The sequence below is a fragment of the Sebastes fasciatus genome, chromosome 1 (assembly GCF_043250625.1).
Source record: "Sebastes fasciatus isolate fSebFas1 chromosome 1, fSebFas1.pri, whole genome shotgun sequence".
NCBI lineage: Eukaryota > Metazoa > Chordata > Actinopteri > Perciformes > Sebastidae > Sebastes > Sebastes fasciatus.
Window position 1 is genome coordinate 42,057,577 of NC_133795.1, and position 21,148 is coordinate 42,078,724.

At 42.2% G+C, this 21,148-nt stretch overlaps 1 protein-coding gene across 7 annotated transcripts in view; it reads left to right on the top strand.

Annotated features, from left to right (window-relative positions):
* The window catches only part of grip2b (glutamate receptor interacting protein 2b), a 448,132-nt gene that overhangs the window by 202,747 nt on the left and 224,237 nt on the right, over positions 1 to 21,148 (top strand). For 2 of the 7 annotated variants that reach the window (XM_074649554.1, XM_074649572.1), the window contains exon 1: positions 13,189 to 13,901. The exons of the other annotated variants lie outside the window; for them this stretch is intronic. In XM_074649554.1, the coding sequence (XP_074505655.1) occupies positions 13,847 to 13,901 (55 nt within the window). In that variant the 5' untranslated portion in view covers positions 13,189 to 13,846. Of the gene's footprint in view, positions 1 to 13,188; positions 13,902 to 21,148 lie in introns of those variants that run through there. 7 annotated transcript variants of the gene reach the window in all.

Consider the following 21,148-nt stretch of genomic DNA (forward strand, 5'->3'; position numbering starts at 1 on the left):
CACACACACACACACACACACACACACACACACACACACACACACACACACACACACAGAGAGAGATTTGCATATATCCACAAATCTAGACAACACTTGCATGTACGTACACACACATGAGTACACAAAAAATAGACATCACAAATGCAACACAAATTTGCACTTTCACAGATGCACAAAAGGCCAACATGCACGTACGCATACAAACGCACACACACACACACACACACACACACACACACACACACACACACACACATGCATACATGCATGAGGGTGCAGTTCTTTATGCCTGCATGGTTTGTGTGTGTGTGTGTGTGTGTGTGTGTGTGTGTGTGTGTGTGTGTGTGTGTGCAAACACTAAGCCTCATGCTCTGAGATTAGCACTAATTTCCATTTCTGCCAAAACTGAAGAGGAAGAGGAGGGAAGGAAGAAGGGTGAGCCCAAATCAGATATTTTATAAAAAGAGAAGGAGTCGAAGAAGAGTGAGCAAACACAGAAAATAGAGGACGAGAGGAGAAATGTGTAAATAAGGGAGCAAACAGTAAGAGAAGGAAAAGACACATTTAACATTTCGTCATAGAACCTTTTACAGCCGATAAAATATGCGAAATATGCGTGTGCATGTTGGCAATGAAAGTGGCGTTTTGCCCCAGCCATCCAGACGAGTTTGCCAGCTTTAAACATTCTATTACAACGTTTACCGGCATCAAAATGTCTGTTTGTCATGTGTTCGGTTGTGAGAATCGATATTCCAACAGCTCAAGTTGTTCAGAATTCCGACCGCTTCAAAGCAGCAGGTACTTCGGTTTAACGAGTGACCGTGTTAACTGGTGACTTTCAGCCGAATGCATCCAAGGTTGCTCGTGGTAACTTGTGTAAATGGGTGGCATAGATAATAAACACTGATGAGTATGTATTTAAAATATTTACGAGGACATCTACATATTCTGTTGGTGATTTCACCAGCTTTGGCTGAGGGTCACCAGTTAACACGGTTACCAGCGGCGTCTATGGCTGCAAGCTGTTAAATATGTTGACTACCATTGGACTGAGGACACAATCTAAAAATTGCCCATGTTTGTTGCACCCATTTTAAAACTCAATAAACTCAAAACTCTGAGTTGTCATGGTTTCTGACGTTCCAACACAGTCTGTTTGTGAAATAGTCACGCAATTGAATCTAGTTGATCTATACTTCCCAGTTCATAATTACGTGGATTACATACCTACAAAGTCAATTTGTTTAGGTTGCATTCGGGATCTTTGGCGGTTAATGTCCTTGCATAGCTTGACAAGCTATTGCACTCCGCCGTACTTCCATTGCCAAAATGCGTGTGCACACTGACATACGTCATCATTGTTTGCAAACTGTAAAAGGGTCTGTACCGAAAAGTGATGGGCATAGTTCAAAATGTGTATTGACAGTTTTGAATGTATTTGTTGACATGTTATTACTGTTATTTCCTGGGTGGACCAAAGGGATGCTGACTGACAATTAAGTGACAGCACAAAGTCAAAGTTACCTTCTGCACACTGAGTGAACAAGGAAAATATCATTCAGTGTGCACTATGATATGTTCTTTGTGTGTGTTTGAAAGGTGACTGTGCTAACATTAACTCATCTTCTGGAGTGTATGTGTGTGTTTGCACACTTGTGCCATATTGATCACATGAGTATTTATGTGTCTTTGTGTTTCTATGAAGATACTGTATCCGTCTGTGTGTGTGTGTGTGTGTGTGTGTGTGTGTGTGTGTGTGCGTGCGTGCGTGCGTGCGTGCGTGTGTGTGTGTGTGTGTGTGTGTGTGTGTGTGTGTGTGTTTCACACGGATGATTAAACTATTGAGAGCAGAGCAGAGTTAATCCAGCCACAGCACTCGTTCTCTAATGCCTTATACAGACCTCACACAATGCTCTCTGTGTGTGTGTGTGTGCAGGATTTGTAATGGTATGAGGCTGATAGTACCAGTCGACTGAGCTACACTTCTCTCTTCTCTCAAAAAGTCCTCATTAAGTTGTCAGGGAGCAAACAGCTTTTTAATTAAAATCCACCACAACAGATTGTATTGAGAACCCTATTTCTCTGTGATAAAATCAATAAGATAAACACAACATATAAACTGCTGATCCTACACATTTACAATTACAGTATTTACAGTATAACTATTGACTTCCAATAGCCTTTTCTGCTAGATATCCATATATATCCACAAAAACATCCCAGCTCATTGAAAGGGTTTTATCATCGGGTTTCTCACATTTCAGCATTTCATTCTATCTACAGTATGGTGTTAACAACTTATTGCTGTTCTTTTTCTCCACTGCCCTTGCAGCAGATTGCTCCCAGATCTCTCTCCCAACTCATCAAATACCATAGCTTGGGCTGCACCCGCTTCGACTGTTATCAGGCCATTAAATAGGCGTTATCAGTCATTAGAAGCACCATAGATGTGGCTCAGTAGGGGCCTACTATGTTGTAAAAGCGAAAATGAAACTTAAAAGCAGTTTAGGTTCTCAACAAAAATACAACTTCTTTATGTTTAGGCAACAAACATACAACTTTTTTATGTTTAAGCAAAAAAACTACAACTTTTTTATGTTTAAGCAACAATCAGATGCAGAGGGCCACTGACCAAGCTTCAGTATTTGACGAGTTGGGAGTGAGAACGGGCTGACAGATCACCCATTAATCAAACCTAGGTGCTATCCTGGGTTTCTTTTGGTGGAGTTTAAGTTTTGGTGCTTTTTTTTGTTCAGCCATCACAGGAAGCTGCATTTCTCCACATACAGGGAAGGAAAGTGTCATTTTTTGTCCAATAGGTATTTGGTTATAAAATTTACACGATACACACATTTGTGAGCCAACTGTGGCTTTAAGTATAGAACAGAAACCCTCGGCTGGTTAGCTGCCAGAACGCCTATTAATGTAACTGCCAGAATTTGCCGGGTTTTGGCTGCTTTTTCACCCTGCATAAATCAATATTTATATGCTCCTTGTGTTGCATAAACCATGCTGTGGAGTCCAGGTCACATTAGCTTGGAGCAATAAAAGTGCTGGTCTGAGAGAGCTGACTGAACAAAGCTTAGACTTGGCGGTATAGGGGCTTACAGGGGATGCTTAACACATCAGCATTGTATGTAAACTCATATCTTCAAAAAAGCTGACTTGTTAAGTTTGACAGGTTTAATTTTAAAGTGCTGTGTCGTAGCAAAGCAGGAGGAAGAGGAAGGTAGTGTGCACACCTAATTCCAGTTAGTACTGGAAGGAAAGGAACATTTTCCAACCACTGTTGCTAAAGATTTCCACAATTTACAATATACAATGACTGTTTTACAAGTACAACATACCCTTAAAGCTGCAGTGGGTAGAAATGGAGCAAATATGATTTAAAAAAAAGTGATTTTTATAAAAGGCTATATCCTGACAGTAGTGCACGAGACAGGTAATCTGAAAAGAAATCTTCAGAGCAGGTTGTCCACCAATCGGAAGGTCGGTGGTTCGATCCCCGGCTGCTCCGGGTCACATGTCGATGTGTCCTTGAGCAAGACACTTAACCCCAAATACTAAATGAGTATTTAGATTAAATCCTGATGGGCAAAGTTGGCACCTTAGTAGCCTCTGCCATCAGTGTGGTGAATGTGTGTGTGAATGGGTGAATACTGACATGTAGTGTAAAGCGCTTTGAGTGGTCGGAAGACTAGAAAAGCGCTATATAAGTCCATTTACCATTCTTCCTCTGTGTCCTCCGGTGCTCCTAATGGTATCCGCAGGAAAACAAGCAGTCAGAGCTGATCTGAGGTCTGCCATCCAGCTGCCGTCTATGAGAGCCGGCTGTCAATCACTCGCAAACTCCGATCAAACGATCAAACTAGGCAGCGCTGATGAATCAATATTATGTTACTGTAATGCTTATTTCTCTCCTCAGATGTCTTCAGAATCATCTTGTAGTGTACTGTTTGGCTGTAAAATGAGAAAGTGACCCGGCAGCCATGTTGAGATCAGTTGAGGAAATACCAAGCACCGCCCACCAGCCGGAGCACAGCCAATAGGAACGCTCTCTCTCTCTGAAATTACCTTTGATTGGTCAAAAGTCTCCCGTCACGGGCTAGATGTTCTAAAGCCTGAAAACAGAGCCATGAGGAGGAGCAGAAGTCTAGTTTTCTCTCAGAACACTTGAATTACAATATGCTGAAAGGTTGTTATGGAATTTTTGCCCAATGATGCCAAAAATATACTGCATACTGAAGCTTTAACAAAGAACATATTTAGTAATATACTGCCTTCCCCACTTTAAACCGTAGATGGGTGACAGCCATAGTGCCCAGACCATTTTACCATAAGTAAGCTTCATCTGTTAGAATGTACCAGATTGAATTTACACAGGCTGGTGGTAATATGTGTAACCCTGCAGACATCTATATTTTCACACTGTATTGAATTATGTGTTGTACTCAGCAGTCATATTGGCTTGTTGCTATTCTCTGTGGACTGTGCTGTGATGCTTGTGATGATTTATTTAACAAGCTTTGAACTGCTAGTCCCTGCTCTGCTCATCTGCATTTCATGTATTAATTCAAACAGTTCCTGCATTAAAGCTTTATGCTATAGATCCAGGGAAAGACGGGGACATAGACTGGAGTTCACAAACTCACAAGCTGTCGAATGAATAGATTAATTTAAGATCACCAACAGTGGTTTCCTCCTCTGTATTTTAACACTGTACATAGAGCTTTGGACTCCGGTTCACAGTAGCTTGGTGCAGCACATCCCTATATATGTTCTCTGTGAGCTCGCTGTATGGACCAATTAATTGAACAAACATGGTGCTACAGCGGCTTCCTGCTCCGCACATCTACACTCTGGAGTGTGTTGAGGGGTGATAAAGTGTACTAGCTACGCAGCAGTGCTGTGATTAATAACTCTGCTGAACATACACACGAGAGACTCTAATACGAACCAGAAAATGATGCAGTTGCATTCTGCAAAGCCTTTGTGTGTGTCTCTTACTTAAACGTCTCTCATCAACTTCCTGCTTCACTGTTTGGTGTAATCCCTGTTTCAATCCAACAGCAAATATTAACCAGAGTTTTGAAATCTTGCAAAGAAATATAATATGGAGAATGTCCTCACCAGAAATCAACAGCACTGGTCATTTGTTCAAATCAGGTGTGTAAATCACAAGATTCATCACGATACGATATTAGAGAGATTATTCTGACCACAGTATTTGCTGATGTCACAAAGTCTGCCACGACGGGATTTCTATTCAATTCAGGGGCCTGTGATCGATATGAGGTGATATTATATACCCATTTAACACAATCAGTCACATTTATATCAACTCACAATGACAATTTTATTACTGGGCTCTTCCAGATATTTAAATGAAAAAAACAATCTATTCTATTTAATAAAACAAATACAAATATATACCTACTGTTGTTCACTTTAAAGTGCCATATTTCTCACATTTAAGCTCCGTTTGAATGTTTAGGAAGGAGGTGTGCTTGGAAATGGTGACACATACGTGCTATGGGAATTTCAAAATAAAAGCGTATCTTAATATGACGATATATATCATGTTTTCACTTTGCATCGATAATATTGGATCGTTGATCATTGAATCAATATTGATGTATCGCTACACCCCTAATGCTGTCTGTTAAGCCTCATCCACACCAGGAACATCAGCAGCTCGTGGCGACTGCATTACCTGTTGTTTTCATTTTGGCGTCCGTGTTAACAGGTTAGAGCAGCCACACTGCCCGCGTCAGCTAGGTCTCTTCTAGAGATCAGAAGTCTCGCCTATTTTTGACGCGTGCCGCACGATGATCACAGCAGCAACAGACAGTGAAGGTGATCTATTGACTGTATATTGACATCATACCAGCAACATTACTACAGTTTCAATGTCTATCTGTAGAATATGTTATGGAGATGAAGTAAAGATTTTTTTTTTGTTTCAACACTTCCTGCTTTCATTTAAAAATAAAAGCCCTCAAGCGTTTTTTCTGTAGACAGAATTCCTTCATTTTTTAACACGAGGCTTTATTCTGAAATATGTGCTGGACAGTGTTCTAGAACATAGAGTGATTGGAGAGCTCCGTGAATAAATAAGGTACAGAGTTTTAATTGAGGATTATTAATATTATTTACAAATTACAACACGTTTCTTAACTTTTCTCTGTCTAAAATAAATATAAATGACATTTATAAAGAAATGAAATGGCCATTATGAAAGGCAAACTCTATGTAGAAAGAAGAGGCTGATAGCAGCAGCAGCAGCAGAAACACAGGTGAATCACGCAGCCGCCACGCGACACGCAAAGCAGCCGTGACGCGCTCCTGACATTCCCAGTGTGGATGAGGCGTTAGGACAGGCTGTTTTCATAAACTGTTCGCTATATCTACGAAAAGTAATGCACCATAATTTATGTATAACCCACGTAATCAATTCGTATGTAATCCACATAATCGTGAGCCAGGACAGGTGACGCAGAGACATGGTCCGTGTAGGGAGGATGGTCAGGGTGGACAGTTGGGTCTAAAAACACCAGACTTTCAGCCCGCAGGCCGCTGTTTGTGTCCCGTGTGAAACCAGAAGTCGACATTGACTTGACACGTAACTTCCGTATTTAATGAACTCCACTTCTCTAGTTATTTTAACCAAAACCATGATCTTTTCTTAAATCTAACCAAGTCGTTGCCTAAACACTGCAGGGGCTTGCACAGGTGCACTGATTGCTTGTGTTGCTGGACATTCACAGGGAAACCCACAAAAAAAATAAATAATAACTTTTCGTAAGATATCATGTGAACTGTTGTCGGTTAGAATTGACCCTTTGCTAAGTCCCACCCCTCAAACGCAGACTGGCCAATCATGGCGTAGCATAGGCCAGCTCCGACCAGGGTCCGACAACTATCCGGCTCTGCTCTGGAGACTCTATCTCTATCTCTATCTCTATCTCTATCTTACACATTGTCTTCATTTTAAGGCTGCTTTAGTAGATTTTGTTCAAAGACTTATTTTGACTCTGGAGGCCACAGTTTAGATTCCTCCACTACCAGCAGTCATCATTGGTTTCTTTACAGTTTGACCATGATTTTGCATTAAAGGTCCCATATTGTGCTCATTTCAGGTTCATACTTGTATTTTGTGTTTCTACTAGAACATGTTTACATGCTGTAATGTTAAAAAAATATATATTTTCCTCATACTGTCAGTCTGAATATGCCTGTATTTACCATCTGTTTGAAACGCTCCGTTTTAGAGCAGTTTGATGGAATTGCAACAGAATTGCAAAAGAATTGCAACAGAATTGCAACAGAATTGCGTTGCTAGGCAACAGCCTGGGTCCATCTGTACTTCCTGTCAGCTGATGTCATTCACATATACTGCAACCAGGAATAAACTGGGACACATTTAGAATGTTTACATTTAAATCTGTGTAAAGGGTCTAAATATTGTATATTTGTGACATCACAAATGGACAGAAATCCTGACAGCTTGTTTCAAACGCAGAACTTCTGAATACGGGCTGTGTGTATTTCCCTGTGGATTGAGTGTATCGATACTTTCACAGTATTTATATAAGACTTAAGCCTACTTTATAATAAAAAGACATGAAAATCAAATTTTTTATAATATGGGACCTTTAACCATATCCAAGTAGTTTTAGTTGCATAAACACAACCAAACCTTAACTTTACAGACAGCATGTCAGAAAACAACTTTGTGCTCATATTTCCATACAAGTTGTCTTAGACTTTTTTTTAATTCTTTCCCTTTTTTAATTTCTCTCTTTCTCTTTCTCCCCCTCAGGCAGTATGACATTTAGTCAGTGTGTTGTTGTGTAGGCAGATGTTTGTGTGGATGTTTTTCCAGTGCCCTCTGCTCATGTATGTATGATCGTGTGTGTGTGTGTGTGTGGGGGTGTATTCTTTGCCTGCAATTTTCGGAGGATGTGCGTACAACTGTGCGGGTGTGTGTGTGTATGACGCACAATCTGTGTGCGTGTGTCTGACGGATAAGAAGTAACGAGAGCCAGAAACAGAGGGTGTTTACAACTTAATGCGTTTGTGGTTCCTGTTTGTGTTTGAAGAAAAGACCATTTCAAATAAGATTGATTTTTTTTTTTGTTGACATGCATGTGTATGTGCACATATGCATTTGTGTGTGTGTGTTTGAGAAGACAAGTGCACAGTATGTGTGCATGTGTGAAATGAAGTGGAGGAGGTTGCCAGGGAGAGAATGATGAATATGGATCAGTTCCTCTGCTGGTGATGGATTGAAATGCCAAAACAAAAGCTGGATCTCCCTCAGGGTCCTGCAGGGAGCTGCTTTCTCCATCAGGTCAGGTTTTTCTGTTCTGCTCTGTGTGGTGCTCTCTGTTGTGTTTACACGCATTGTTGCTTTTATCACCAAGAAGCAGCTACCATAGCAAGACACTGAAGCCAAAGTGTCATAAGGTGCAGTGCCACTGATGGCTGCTAGATGGCTCTAAATATGTCTGTCTCTGAGGGGAACCCATTAACCAAAGGTTCATTTCTCTTCTCAGTGTTATTTATTCATTTTCACAAGTCATTATGGTTTCAATTACCAGTTTCACTTCTTCCAGTAATTGTGCGGAATAGTTATTTCCTTAATAACAGGATCATAATGATGTTTTCTGGTCGGTGATCGGCAGGTCTTTTGTTTGCTACTGGTTCTGCACTGACTGTGCTGCTGTTCACTGTTATAACAAACCATTCATTTGTATTTTCCAGTTTGTGGTTAAGCAGTTTCATTATAAGCCTCAAAGGTGCTGCATAACTTGTATAAGACAAGCTCTATGAGATGTGTATTGGTTCATTTGTACACATGGGGCATCAGAATGATGATACTCCGGATGCCCTTCCTGGTTTGTGGAGCTCAATATCCAACTCCAACTGCCTCGAAATGAGCCTGTGCTTTGTTAATTTAGCACACTTCTGTACTCTTCACAATTTGCTCAATGCTCTAACAGATAATATTGTTTATAATATTAAAATGATAGAGTGAATTTTTATATCAAATGACTCTAATGCGTCTCTAGAGATTTACTAGTAAAGCCGAACCCACTGAGAATCAACGCCCAGATCTAGAACTGGGCTTTCAACTTCCATCATAATTCTTTATTTTGTTTTTAAATTATTTTTCTTTAATCTCTTCAAATTACAATTCCAAATGAGAGTTCCATGACGAATATTATTCTATTTCACAATAAATATATTCTGGATATTTCAGCCGCTCAATATAAATGGACTTGCATTTATTTAACGTTTTTCTAGTCTCCCGACCTTCAAAGTGCTTTACCCTGCAGGAGCAATTTGGGGTTCAGTATCTTCCGAATACAGTTCAGAATTTGATAGGGGGAAGTGCCTGTACTGCAGCCACGTCGGCCATTTCTCTGTCCCCTGCTCTCTACGGCCAAACGATTAGGCTCACCAGTAAGTGATGGGGGTACTGGTGAGTCAGACCACTTCTCCACCCATCTCATGCCTGCAGTTTCAAGCCACTGTGGAATCGAGAGTCATTGCCCCTGCTGGTTTTCGTGGACTTAGGTGCAGATGCGAATTTCATGAACAGTAACCTTGCTTCGCAGGCTGGCATTCCTGACGAGTCCCTTGCTTCCCCGTTTGATGCCAATACTCTGGATGGGAGACTTCTGGCCCGAGTGACTCACCAGACCAACCCTGTCGTCCTCATTTTCTCTGGAAACTACCATGAGCAGCTTTGGTTTCACCTCTTCTTTTCCCCTCATGCTACGATTATTCTGGGACAACCCTGGCTGAAGCTTCACAACCCCCATCTTGACTGGTCATCCGGCAAGGTTGTATGTTGGAGCTCTTTTTCTTGTCATTCCTGCCTGCAGTCTGCCCTAAAATGACAGTGCCCTCCAACCTATCTGCCTTTCCCCAAATTTACCATGACCTCTGTGAAGCTTTTAGTGAGCAATGAGCACTGTCCTTGCCTCCCCATGGACGATGGATTGCCTTCCGGGGTTTGAACAACTTAACCATTAAAACAAGTACCCCGCGCCCCTGATGAGCCTCTTCACGGTGTCACTGTCTTTATCAAGCTGGACCTGAAACGCCTATCACCTGGTCAGGATTCGGGAGGGAATGAGTAGAAGACAGACTTCAATACTGCCCTTGGCCTCTTTGAGTACCTGGTAAATGCCCTTTGGTTTAACCAGTGCTCCTGCTGTCTTCCAGGCTGTGGTCAATGATGTGCTCCAAGACTTCCTTAACCGCTGAGTTTTTGTTTACTTTGACGACATCCTGATCTTCTCTCGCAACCTTAAGGAAGACATTCTGCATGTCCACCAAGTTCTGTAGAGGCTTTTGAAGAACAAGCTGTTCGTTAACAGTGGAAAAAATGTGAGTTCCATGTCAGTTCTGTGAGCTTCTTAGGTTTCATCATTGAAGGCGGGCAGGTGAAGATGGATCCTGAAAAGATTCTGGCAGTGGCAGAGTGGCCGAGACACTCCTTGGTGAAGCAGCTCTAGCAGTTCCTGGGTTTGGCCAATTTCTACCGTCAGTTCAGTCGTGATTATAGTCATGTGGCAGCCCCATTGACCCAACTCACCTCTCCGCCTGCCTGCCTGCCTGCCTGCCTGCCATACCATTCTGTCCGTGTCTGCATTTGGGTCCACCTGCACCACTCATAACTTTACAAGCCCATGTGTAATAATAGTCAAGACTCCCTTGGAAAATAGATTTTAAATCTCAATGGGCCTATCCTGGTAAAATACAGGTTAAATCAAAAATAATGTTTATTAGAAGGCTTCAAACACAAATTAAATACAGAGGCTAAGCATCGTGGGGGGGCACTGGGATATTGATGAATTTCTTCATTTAAAGCTATTTCATGTGTCGTATAAAATAATCAGGCAAGAAATTAGACATGTTGTACTTAAGATACACCGTTGTGTGTGGATCCAGGCCCATTCAGTATATATAGTATATTCATGCTGCCATTCAGTGCTAGAGCTGCAGCCTCTTACTCAAAAACGACTTCCTCACATGACTCTGCCAGAGCTGTGAGAGCACATCACACAGTGACATATTGGCAAAACACAATGAAAATAAGTATGAAATAATTGAATCTGTCATCTGTTGCCCATAGTTTTCTTCCTCTCCTCAACAGTCTGCCTCCTCTCTGCTTGGATGTTCTGTCCACTTCCTCTTGCTCTATCTTCTTCCCTCCTTTTCTCAATCTCATCCACTTCTCCATCCTCTTCTTTCTCCTCCACCTCTACCCTTCTTCTCCCTCTGCTCCCTTTTGAACACACCTCCACCTCCCCGCCCTCGCTCTTTGCATCCTCATCTCACTATTCTTCCCTTCCTCTGCTGAGCCCAGCCATTTGCTCCTTTGATCTCTCTGTCATTTTGCTATAGCTTACCCTTCAACCCCCCCCCCCCCCCCCCCCCCATCCACCCCCTCAACACTGTTACCATGACACTGTGAAAGAGAGAAAGAGAATTACAGAGTGCAGGAAAGATAGCGGGAGAGAGAGAGAGGAAAGCGAGAGAGAGAGAGAGAGAGAGAGAGAGGTGGATTGTAAGAATTTAGAGCCCTGCAGAAGATGATTTGCAGTGAGGGAGGTTCAACTGAGAGAAACAGAGCGAGTGTGGAGATTAGTGTCGGGGGCGAGAGACAACAGCAAAGACAGTGACAAGAAGAGAGAGAGAGAGAGAGAGAGAGAAGAGAGAGAGTTTGAGGAATAAACCAGAGAGAGATGTATAGACATGTCATATTTAACTGTAAAGGGGTAAAATAGATACAAGAAATAATCACTGAAGAAAAGAAAACTGTTTTATTTTTTGTTTGAAAATGACAAAGGAAGTAAATCAGTTTTAGAGTGACTGAGTCTGTTGCCACGTTCGGACCCACCTGAGCCCTGTGAGAATAAAAGCAGTCCTCTCATCCACTCGATTGGAGGCAATCCATCGGGGTGCCAGCGCACGAGGCTCCAGCAAAAAGTTGAACCTGGCTCAACAAGGCCAGTCACGTGCAAGCACACATTGTGGGTTAATGACTTTGTAACATTATTTCTACTGTTCACCTTGCAAGCACTGCGATGAAAGATCAAATAATCGCTGCCGTGATAATTGTCCAGAGTTTAAAATGGGAGTGTTACAAACCATTGTGCAGTGTTTTGGCATCTGATAAACCTTAAACTGCATGAATCTGTTACTCCAGCTGGACTTCCTGGGGTGTCTCACTGGTACCTTAAACAACACGCCCCCCCACCAACGCAGCCTCCTGCACTGGTTGAGGTCTGAATTCTTGATAACAGTCCACAGCTCCAACACATTCTCACTCCCAACTCGTCAAATACCGCAACTTGGTCAGTAGTCACACTTTAGGCACCTCACTAGAACAACCACATTTAAATCATTAGGTCTTAAAAGTTGCACTCATGGCTGAATACAGAGTTATTTCCCTTCTGTTCATGTGAATGAGACCCAGACCACGGCTGGAGTGAGGGCTGGGAGGCGGAGTTAGCAAACCGTGAAGAAGGCGTGACGTTGGGACCCCGTGACTGAGCCATGTGACCGAGCGGACGCTACTGGGCCTGCTCCATGGGCCCAATGGATGCAGAAGACCGCCGGAAGACCCGGGTGCCTTTCCACCGGGAAGTCGAGCCATCTTTGCTTCATGCGCCACTGAGACACTTTTATAGGAATGAACGGGGCCCCGTCTCCAACACTGTATCCAGTTCTCTTAATACATCCACTCATACTCATACTCAATACATTCCGCTCATGAACAAGGTCTTTTCAAAATAAAGTTCCTTCAAAGTTTGGCCCTGCTGGTGGCGTTAGATAAATAGTCCGATATTTACCAAAGTTATTAGGATTCATGCTACACATGTTTGAACCTCATTTTGTGTCAATCTGTCCTATAGTCAAGATAATATTTCACTCAAAACCAAAAATGTCAAATCCAGGGGATGACCAGCATCAGTGTGCTTTATCCTCTGGAGACCATGAATATCTGTACAGAATGCCATGGCAATCCATCCAATACTTGACACGATATTGGAGTCGGGACCAAAGCATTGAATCAACCAGCTGCAGCCACTCAACCAACCAATATTGCCATCCCTACCGCTAGGAAAGAGGGAGGATAAGAAGACAAGCATTTGCTTTTGTTTGAATGGATGGAGAGAAAGAAATACAATGGGAGTCAATGGCAAAATAAAAGGAGCATATAACAAACTATATAACAAATGTATTTTTTTAAAGATAGACATAAACGATGTCAAGAAAAATAACGCAGAAAAAAATCCTAGAAAATAGAGGAAGAAAAAAATCTAAGAGTGTGACAGAGAGGACAAGACACAGCAATATAAGAGAGGATCAAAAAGAAAGACAAGATGGGATGGAGAAGGAGAAAGAGAGGTAGCCGGGAGAAAGAAAGAAACACCAAGGCAGAGGAAGAATAGCAGTGTGAATAAGAGAGAAGAGAAAAGAGAGAGAGGGAGGCAGCTTAATTTCACACTACTACTTCCCACACAGAAAGAGAGAAAGAGAGAGAGAGAGAGAGAGAGAGAGCGAGAGAGAGAGAACAACAAGAGTGAGAGACAGAGGTGAAAGATACAGAGAGGGACTGATCACTTCTCCCTGTCAGAGAAAAGGATGCTCTCTCTCTTTCCTCTCTCTGCCATGTGACCGGCCAACGCTCCAATACCGCTCTTTTTCACTCTCTCATCCTTCGCTCGGCTCACACTATGTCTGACTGAGGAGGAAGAAGAGTAGGAGGAGGCAGAGTAAGAAAGCAGGAAGAAAAGGAAGAGAAGTAAAGAGAGGAAGGATGTTCTCCGTTTCACTCAAGTGCCGCTTAGGGGTCATCAGACGCCGAATTAAGGGTACAGTGTGTGTGTGTGTGTGTGTGTGTGTGTGTGTGTGTGTGTGTGTGTGTGTGTGTGTCACAGAGAAAGAGACTACTGCTGCCGCTGTGTGTGTCAACTGTACACTGCTCTGTGTGTGTAACAGTGTGTGTGCCCATTTGTGTGCATTTGTGAATGTGTATGTGTGTTCTTCCCGTCTGTAGATGTGCCACATGACGCCTGCCTCCCGCTGATGTTGTTGGCATGTTTTATTCTCATCTGTCCTCCTTTTCTTCTTCTTCTTCTTCTTCTTTTGGACTTTTCAGCCTGCAGTTTACTTGTTAAAATGTCCACAGGAAGCCACACAATGTCTGAATGAGGTTTGTGTGTTTAGACTGAAATAAGAAGATCTTATTCTCCGCTCAGCAAGTCAATGAGATTTGCTTGATGTGAGTAAACAAAGCGTCTCGGCGTCTTGGTGTTCCAGAACATCAAATCACTTTCAGTTCTCTTCTCGTGCTGCGAGCCCCGCTGATCAGCTTCACAACAGGTTGATATGTCTTCAGTGTCTGCGTGGACGTAGATTGATGTGGCATGGACCTGATATATAAATATGGAAACACTACTTTAGATCCTGTTTAGACAGTTGTGACTATCTCATTTGGTTTGTATTATTTGGAGTAAATGAAGGGTTTCATTTGAAGGAGATGTGCTTGAATTGACCAGAAGCAGCTGGTTGGATGTTTGATGGCTGCAAGTTTCTCTAAAAGGGACAGTGAAGTCCCTAAAGTGTTTTGATGCAGGTTTAATGTCTGTTTTAGTCAGAGATGAAAACCTTCATAAGGTAAATTCAGTCTGTGTGTGTGTGTGTGTGTGTGTGTGTGTGTGTGTGTGTGTGTGTGTGTGTGTGTGTGTGTGTGTGTGTGTGCGTGTGTGTGTGTGTGTGTGTGTGTGTGTTAGTGAGCTCAGTGACTGGCTGGATGAGTGCCAGTTCATAAACTTTTATGACTGGAGTATATAAAGCTCATGACTCTTGTTTTATTCAACAAATTCACTCAATTTAGTGAAATGAAGCAGACAAGGAGGTTTAATATTTATCACAGGGGAAATATTTTTTTTCAGTTGAGTGTCAAAATTAAATTATTGAAGTAAAAAGCTAAACCAGGAAATAACCACATGGGAAGTTTATTGCAATTTGCACACCTGCAAATTGCTTATTTATTTGTTTGTTTTTTTTACACACTTTTTTTGGTTTCTTTTCCAGGTTGACATTTATGAAAACAAATCCAGATAATAAGACAGTTGTCAGGCTGTTAAATAGGTGTTATCAGTCACTATAAGCACCATAGATGTGGGTCAATGGGGGCCTACTACACCTACTGGGTTTTATCATCTATTCACATGGTAGATCACCGAAAGAAGGTATAAAAGAACATGACAGCGATCTCTAGTGGCCGTAGTAATTTCGACAGGAGCAGAAGCGGAGGTCAGGCACTGTAGTAGAGATAGTGTTTTTAACCCAGGAGACCGGAGTTTGCATCCCGTGTGAAACCAACAAAGTGCCTTTGTCTTCTTATTTGAACCCAAAACACAATGGTTTTCCATAAACTTAACTGTTGTTTTTTTTGCATAAACCTAAAGAAGTTGAAGTTTTATTGCCTAAAGAAGTTGTAGTTTTATTGCCTAAAGAAGTTGTTGTTTTGTTTCCTTTTTATTTGCATTCAAAATGTGACGTTTCATTCAGTTTTACAACATGTTAGAAAGTGTTACTTTTAAGTTTCACTTTCACTTTTACAACACAGTAGGCATAGCAACCCCCATACTGACCCACACCTATGGTGTTTATAGCGACAGATAACACCCATTTAATGGCCTGATAAGAGATAAACAATGCTCAAAGCTTATATTAGTTTAATATTTCATGTCTCAAACTTGAATAAAAATTGAATAAACAGATTTCCACATCTTAGTAGTTAGTTTCAGGTTTGAAGTTCAACTCTGATAGAGTGCTCTAGAGGTTTTTGGTTCTCTCTGTAGTCCTTGTTACTCACATCTACAATCACAATCTCAATCCACATGTGATGTTTTTCCTCCATTTCTTTGTCTTTTTAGCATAAACAATATTATAATTCAGTTGTTGATGTTACTCCAATCTGTTCTCCTAGTCTACCTGCCGTTCAATATCCCATTTAACTCTTAAAGGGCCAGTGTGTAGGACTTGGTGGCATCTAGCTGTGAGGTTGCAGATTTCAACCAACTGAAACTTGTGTGCCAAGTCTGTAGGAGAACTACAGTGACTGACGTGGACATGTGAAAACACAAATGGTCCTATCTAGAGCCAGTGTTGGGTTTGTTCATTCTGTGCTACTGTAGAAACATGGCAGCCGGCTCTGTGAAGAGAGCACCCGCTCCCTATGTAGATATAAACGGCTCATTCTACGCTAACAAAAAACACAAACTTATTATTTTCAGGTGATTATACACTAATGAAAACCTACTTATTAATATTATATTCCATTTCTGCCAATAGAACCCCCTAAATGCTACACACCTTTAAAGTGGCAGTAGGCAGTATATTTTTGGCATCAAATTCATCATTGAATCATCATCATGATGATCATTTGGCAAAAATGTCCATAATAACCTTCCAGCATATTGTAATTCAAGTGTTCTGAGAGAAAACAACTAGACTTCTGCTCCTCCTCATGGCTCTGTTAGAACATCTAGTCCGTGACGGGAGATTTTGGCCAATCACATTTCAGAGAGAGAGCGTTTCTATTGGCTGTGCTCATGGCTGCCGGGTCAGAAACTTTCTCATTTTACAGCTAAACCGTACACTACAAGATGATTCTGAGAACATCTGAGGAGAGAAATAGACATTATGTAACAGAATATTGATTCATATTTGATCAGCGCTGCCTAGTTTGACCGTTTGGTCGGAGTTGGCGAGTGATTGACAGCCGACTCTCATAGACGGCAGCTGGACCGCAGACTGTAGATCAGCTCTTACTGCTTGTTTTCCTCCGGTCTGTGAAATCCATCAGGAGCACCGGAGGACCACAGGCACATATTTTCAGATTCCCTGTCTCATGCACTACTGTCAGGATATAGTGATTGTTTTATAAAAATAACTTTGTTTAATCATATTTGCTCCGTTTCTACCCACTGCCGCTTTGATACTACAAAAGTTGTTATATCCGAGGTAGCTCTCAATCATGATTAATTACTAAACCTTCACCGTTTCTGTATTTGAATGAACATTGATCACGGTGTTTGTTGTGCTCTACCTGCCTCTCATTACTGCAGCAGAGGGCTGCTGGATGTGGGTTAGCTGTGTGTGTGATGTTTCATGTATGACAAAGGTTGGGACTGGATGTTATTTTTCGTTTTCTTTTTCATGTGTGTGCTGGTGTGTGTGTGTGTGTGTGTGTGTGTGTGTGTGTGTGCGTGTGTGTGTGTGTGAGTGTGTGTGTGAGAGAGAGAGAGTGAGATGCATGGTTGGTTGCCAGTGGAGCTTTGGGCTAGTTTGTTGTTGTGTGTGTTGATTGATCTCCAAATCTGTGCAAGCTGTTGGGACCTCCACTCTCTCTCTCTCTCTGCTTTCTGATTTACATTATGAATGAGGCCACTGCTCACTGCTCACAGTATGTGGCGTGTGTGTGTGTTAATGTGGCTGAGAGAGCAGGTGATATGAATGTGTGTGTATCCATATGGTCTGTGAGTAAAGTGCACAGTGTGTGTGTGTGTGTGTGTGTGTGTGTGTGTGTGTGTGGGAGGATGTGTGTGTGTGTGTGTGTGTGTGTGTGTGTGTTTAGGCATGTCTGTGCACTGAGTCCATATGAGTGAGAAATGTGTCATTAAACAGCGTCTGTACAGTCTGACAGCCTGTGTGTGGAGATGAATGGTGTTTAGTCTCAGAGGAGAGAGTAACAGAGGACACGGCTGGAAGCTGCAGCTGAATGCAAACCATTGGTTTCTCACTTTCCCCTGTTTCAGGGAAGTTTCATCAACAGCAGCTCACATCCCATTTACAAGCTGCTACTTAGCATTACAATTATGTACGTGACTCTTAATTCAGTGTTTTCTGAACTGCTGCCTCTGTGGTTGAAGGAAAAGTTCAACATTATGCTGTAGAGCAGATTTAGTCGATGCTGCTGTCATATCTGTTCGCCAAATATGAAGCGACCCCTAGCCAACAGCTAACTTAGCATAGCACAAAGACTGGATCTGGGGAACAGATAGCCTGGCTCTGTCCAAAGGTAACAAGAACAGGCAAACTGTCACTATTTAACATGTTGAAAAAAAGTGTTAAAAAAGACACCTTGCCATTTCACAAGGGCAAATTACAGAGTTAAATTCCCTCAGAGCATTTAGCTAGAAGGAAACTAAAATAGCTTACACAACCCGTTCTCACTTGAAACTCGTCAAATACCTCCGTTCGGTAAGTGCCCCTCGCCCTCGCAGACCGACGCATGGAGTCACCCTTTAGCAACAGTATATGGTGAACCGGGCTTTCCACTAACTCCAATGTAAACCCAACGGCAGCGTTATTCTACGGTCGGAGCAAGTGACGTAGTATTAACAGTGTAAGAGTTCATTCAGGATGGGTGGGAGGGTTGGGAGGGGTGGTGGATGGGTCAAACCAACCCAAGACTTTCAACCAGGAGGCCGCTGTTCGTGTACCGCGTGAAAATAAAAGTAACATCGACTTATTTTGTCATGTCAGTCTTTAGTCATGTGACTTGTCAGTATCATCAGGCCTGTGAGCCACGTGAGACGCCAGTCAGTGAAATCAATATAGTGAAGTGTATATTGACACACCGCACCTGGTCGGAAATGAAAACAAGCGAGGTACCGCGTGTGTCGGTTGGGAATGAGAATGTGTCGGCTTACAGTAGTTTAGGTTATACAACACTTGATGTCAGACAGACTGTTAGATGCTGCTCTGGGTCAATAGAATCCTGGTAGTTGGTCTTCTGCCTGCACTAATCTATTCAAACCTTTTATTAAAAAAGGGTTGCAACTGCTGCAAATCTGTATCGCTAATGATACGCTACCGGTATGAATTGTTTTGATGCGAAATATTTGCAGGCGAGTATTTCACGTTATCATGTTGTTTATTCGCCATGACCCCAGTGTGTAAAGGCCTTTGCACTTCAGTTTTTGAAAGGATCAAACAAATGAGATAAAACATGTGCAGGCTAAAGTCCTCTTTTTCCACGGCATCAAGAAAGTTGTTGGCCTTTTCTTGACTCCGATTGATTACTGTGATACTATTTATATGTCCGCCTCACCGCCCACCTTGATCAAACTGGACCCCCTGTGTCTCTCAGCCCTGAGGAATGTCACTGATTCTGGCGTACGCCACTTCCCACGCAACAGTTGTGATCTATAAAAGCAAACTTGACGGGAGAATGTGCGCTCTGTACGGAAACTCTGACCCATGCATACGCACATTATGGAGGCGGGGAACTGGGGGACGCAGAACTCAAATCTCAAATCAAATTCAGCTCAATATCTCATCAGCGCTGTCTCACCATCACGTTCCTCCGGAGCTCAGAGGAGAGGACCGGACTACCGACACTCGTGGTCAGCTGTGGAGCAGCTGATGAAATCATCATCATCGGTTGTAGAAAATCCAAGATTACATTAAATAGCAGATGTTGCATCAGATATTGCAGATGGATGGATGGACATTAAATAGCATTAAAGAATGTCAGGACAGAGCGCCAGTAGTTTTAATAATATCCTCCAATAGTGTGCTTCAATTAAATAACAAACACTTGACCAACATGCTGCCCTGTTAATGCTCTGGATGATGTCATGTATTTTGTCCAACAGATTGTTGCTGCCGTGATTCCATGTTGTCTTGTTGTGTGTTGGATGCTGCTGTTTGACCGTGTCTTGGCTACGTCTCACTTGTAAAATAGGTTTTAATCTCAATGTGACTTGACAGAGGACAATCATCATTTGCACTAATTGGCTTGTCAGGACAACACACATTACTCAGGTTAAGCATTTTAAGCACAGGACAGATTTATAGTTCCCAGTTGCATTCAGCATTTGCATAGCAAACCTGTAATACTTCCCGTTTTAACCTGGACTGCAGTGTAGCTGCTTTAAGCTGCGGTCCTCACAGGGAGAGTGTGTGTGTGTGTGTGTGTGTGTGTGTGTGTGTGTGTGTGTGTGCGCGCGCGCGTGCGTGCGTGCGTGCGTGTGTGTGTGTGTGAAAAAGAGAACGATGTGCTCAGCAAACTTTTCCTGGGTGAAATAAATTTTTTAAATAAGGCTGAGATGGCTTGTGTGGAAAACTGTGTGTGCAGGAATCCTCACTTAGTAGCAGGTGCAGAGATCAATAGAGCAGAGGTGTCGCTGGGTGGATTAGATAAGAGGTTTACACGCTCCACAGAGCTAAATGACTGAGGTGTGCCACTAGAAAGCCTCTGCAAAGCATCTAAATGAGTGTCCTGCTCAGCTTCCTCCTATTCATTGCACATGTCTGTCATGTATGATCATTCCAGGATCACGGGAATGTTTCACAACATATGACTAGAACAGAACTGATGGTGGATGATACTGAAACAGAACATGTTGGTGTTATCTGCCTTTATATAGTGGGAAGAGCTGGCTGTGGCAGTTTCCATATTTATATTAAATATACAGATAGACAGACAGACAGATAGATAGATAGATAGATAGATAGATAGATAGATAGATAGATAGATAGATAGACAGATAGACAGATAGATAGATAGATAGATAGATAGATAGATAGATAGATAGATAGATGAGACATGGAACAATACTGTAAAGGTGTAAGTTATTCCTTCACTTAGTGCTTAGATTTCAAAAGTGGCAGGTCAACTTTCTGAGTGGCAGACAACAGTGGGAGACAGTGAAAGAAGTTAACTTCAGACCCTGAATGCAGGTATACCAGTAGTAGATTGTAGTATATTGATGGTGTGTATTGAACAGTAAGCTGCTGCTGCACTAGGAGACAGTGAAAGGAGTTAACTCCAGACCCTGAATGCAGGTATACCAGCAGTAGATTGTAGTATATTGATGGTGTGTATTGAACAGTAAGCTGCTGCACTAGGATGCACTGCAGTGTTTTTACATGAACTCAGAAACAACAGAATAGAGCAGTGAAAGTAGTTTTTGAGGAGAAAGGTAGCTGAGATTGTTCACGATGTGGGGTGTTTGTCAGCAGGTGAGGGTCTTAGGATCTGATTGTGCTTCTATCCTCCCGGGGGGAGCAGGAGCCCCAGACTTACCTGTTATATTGG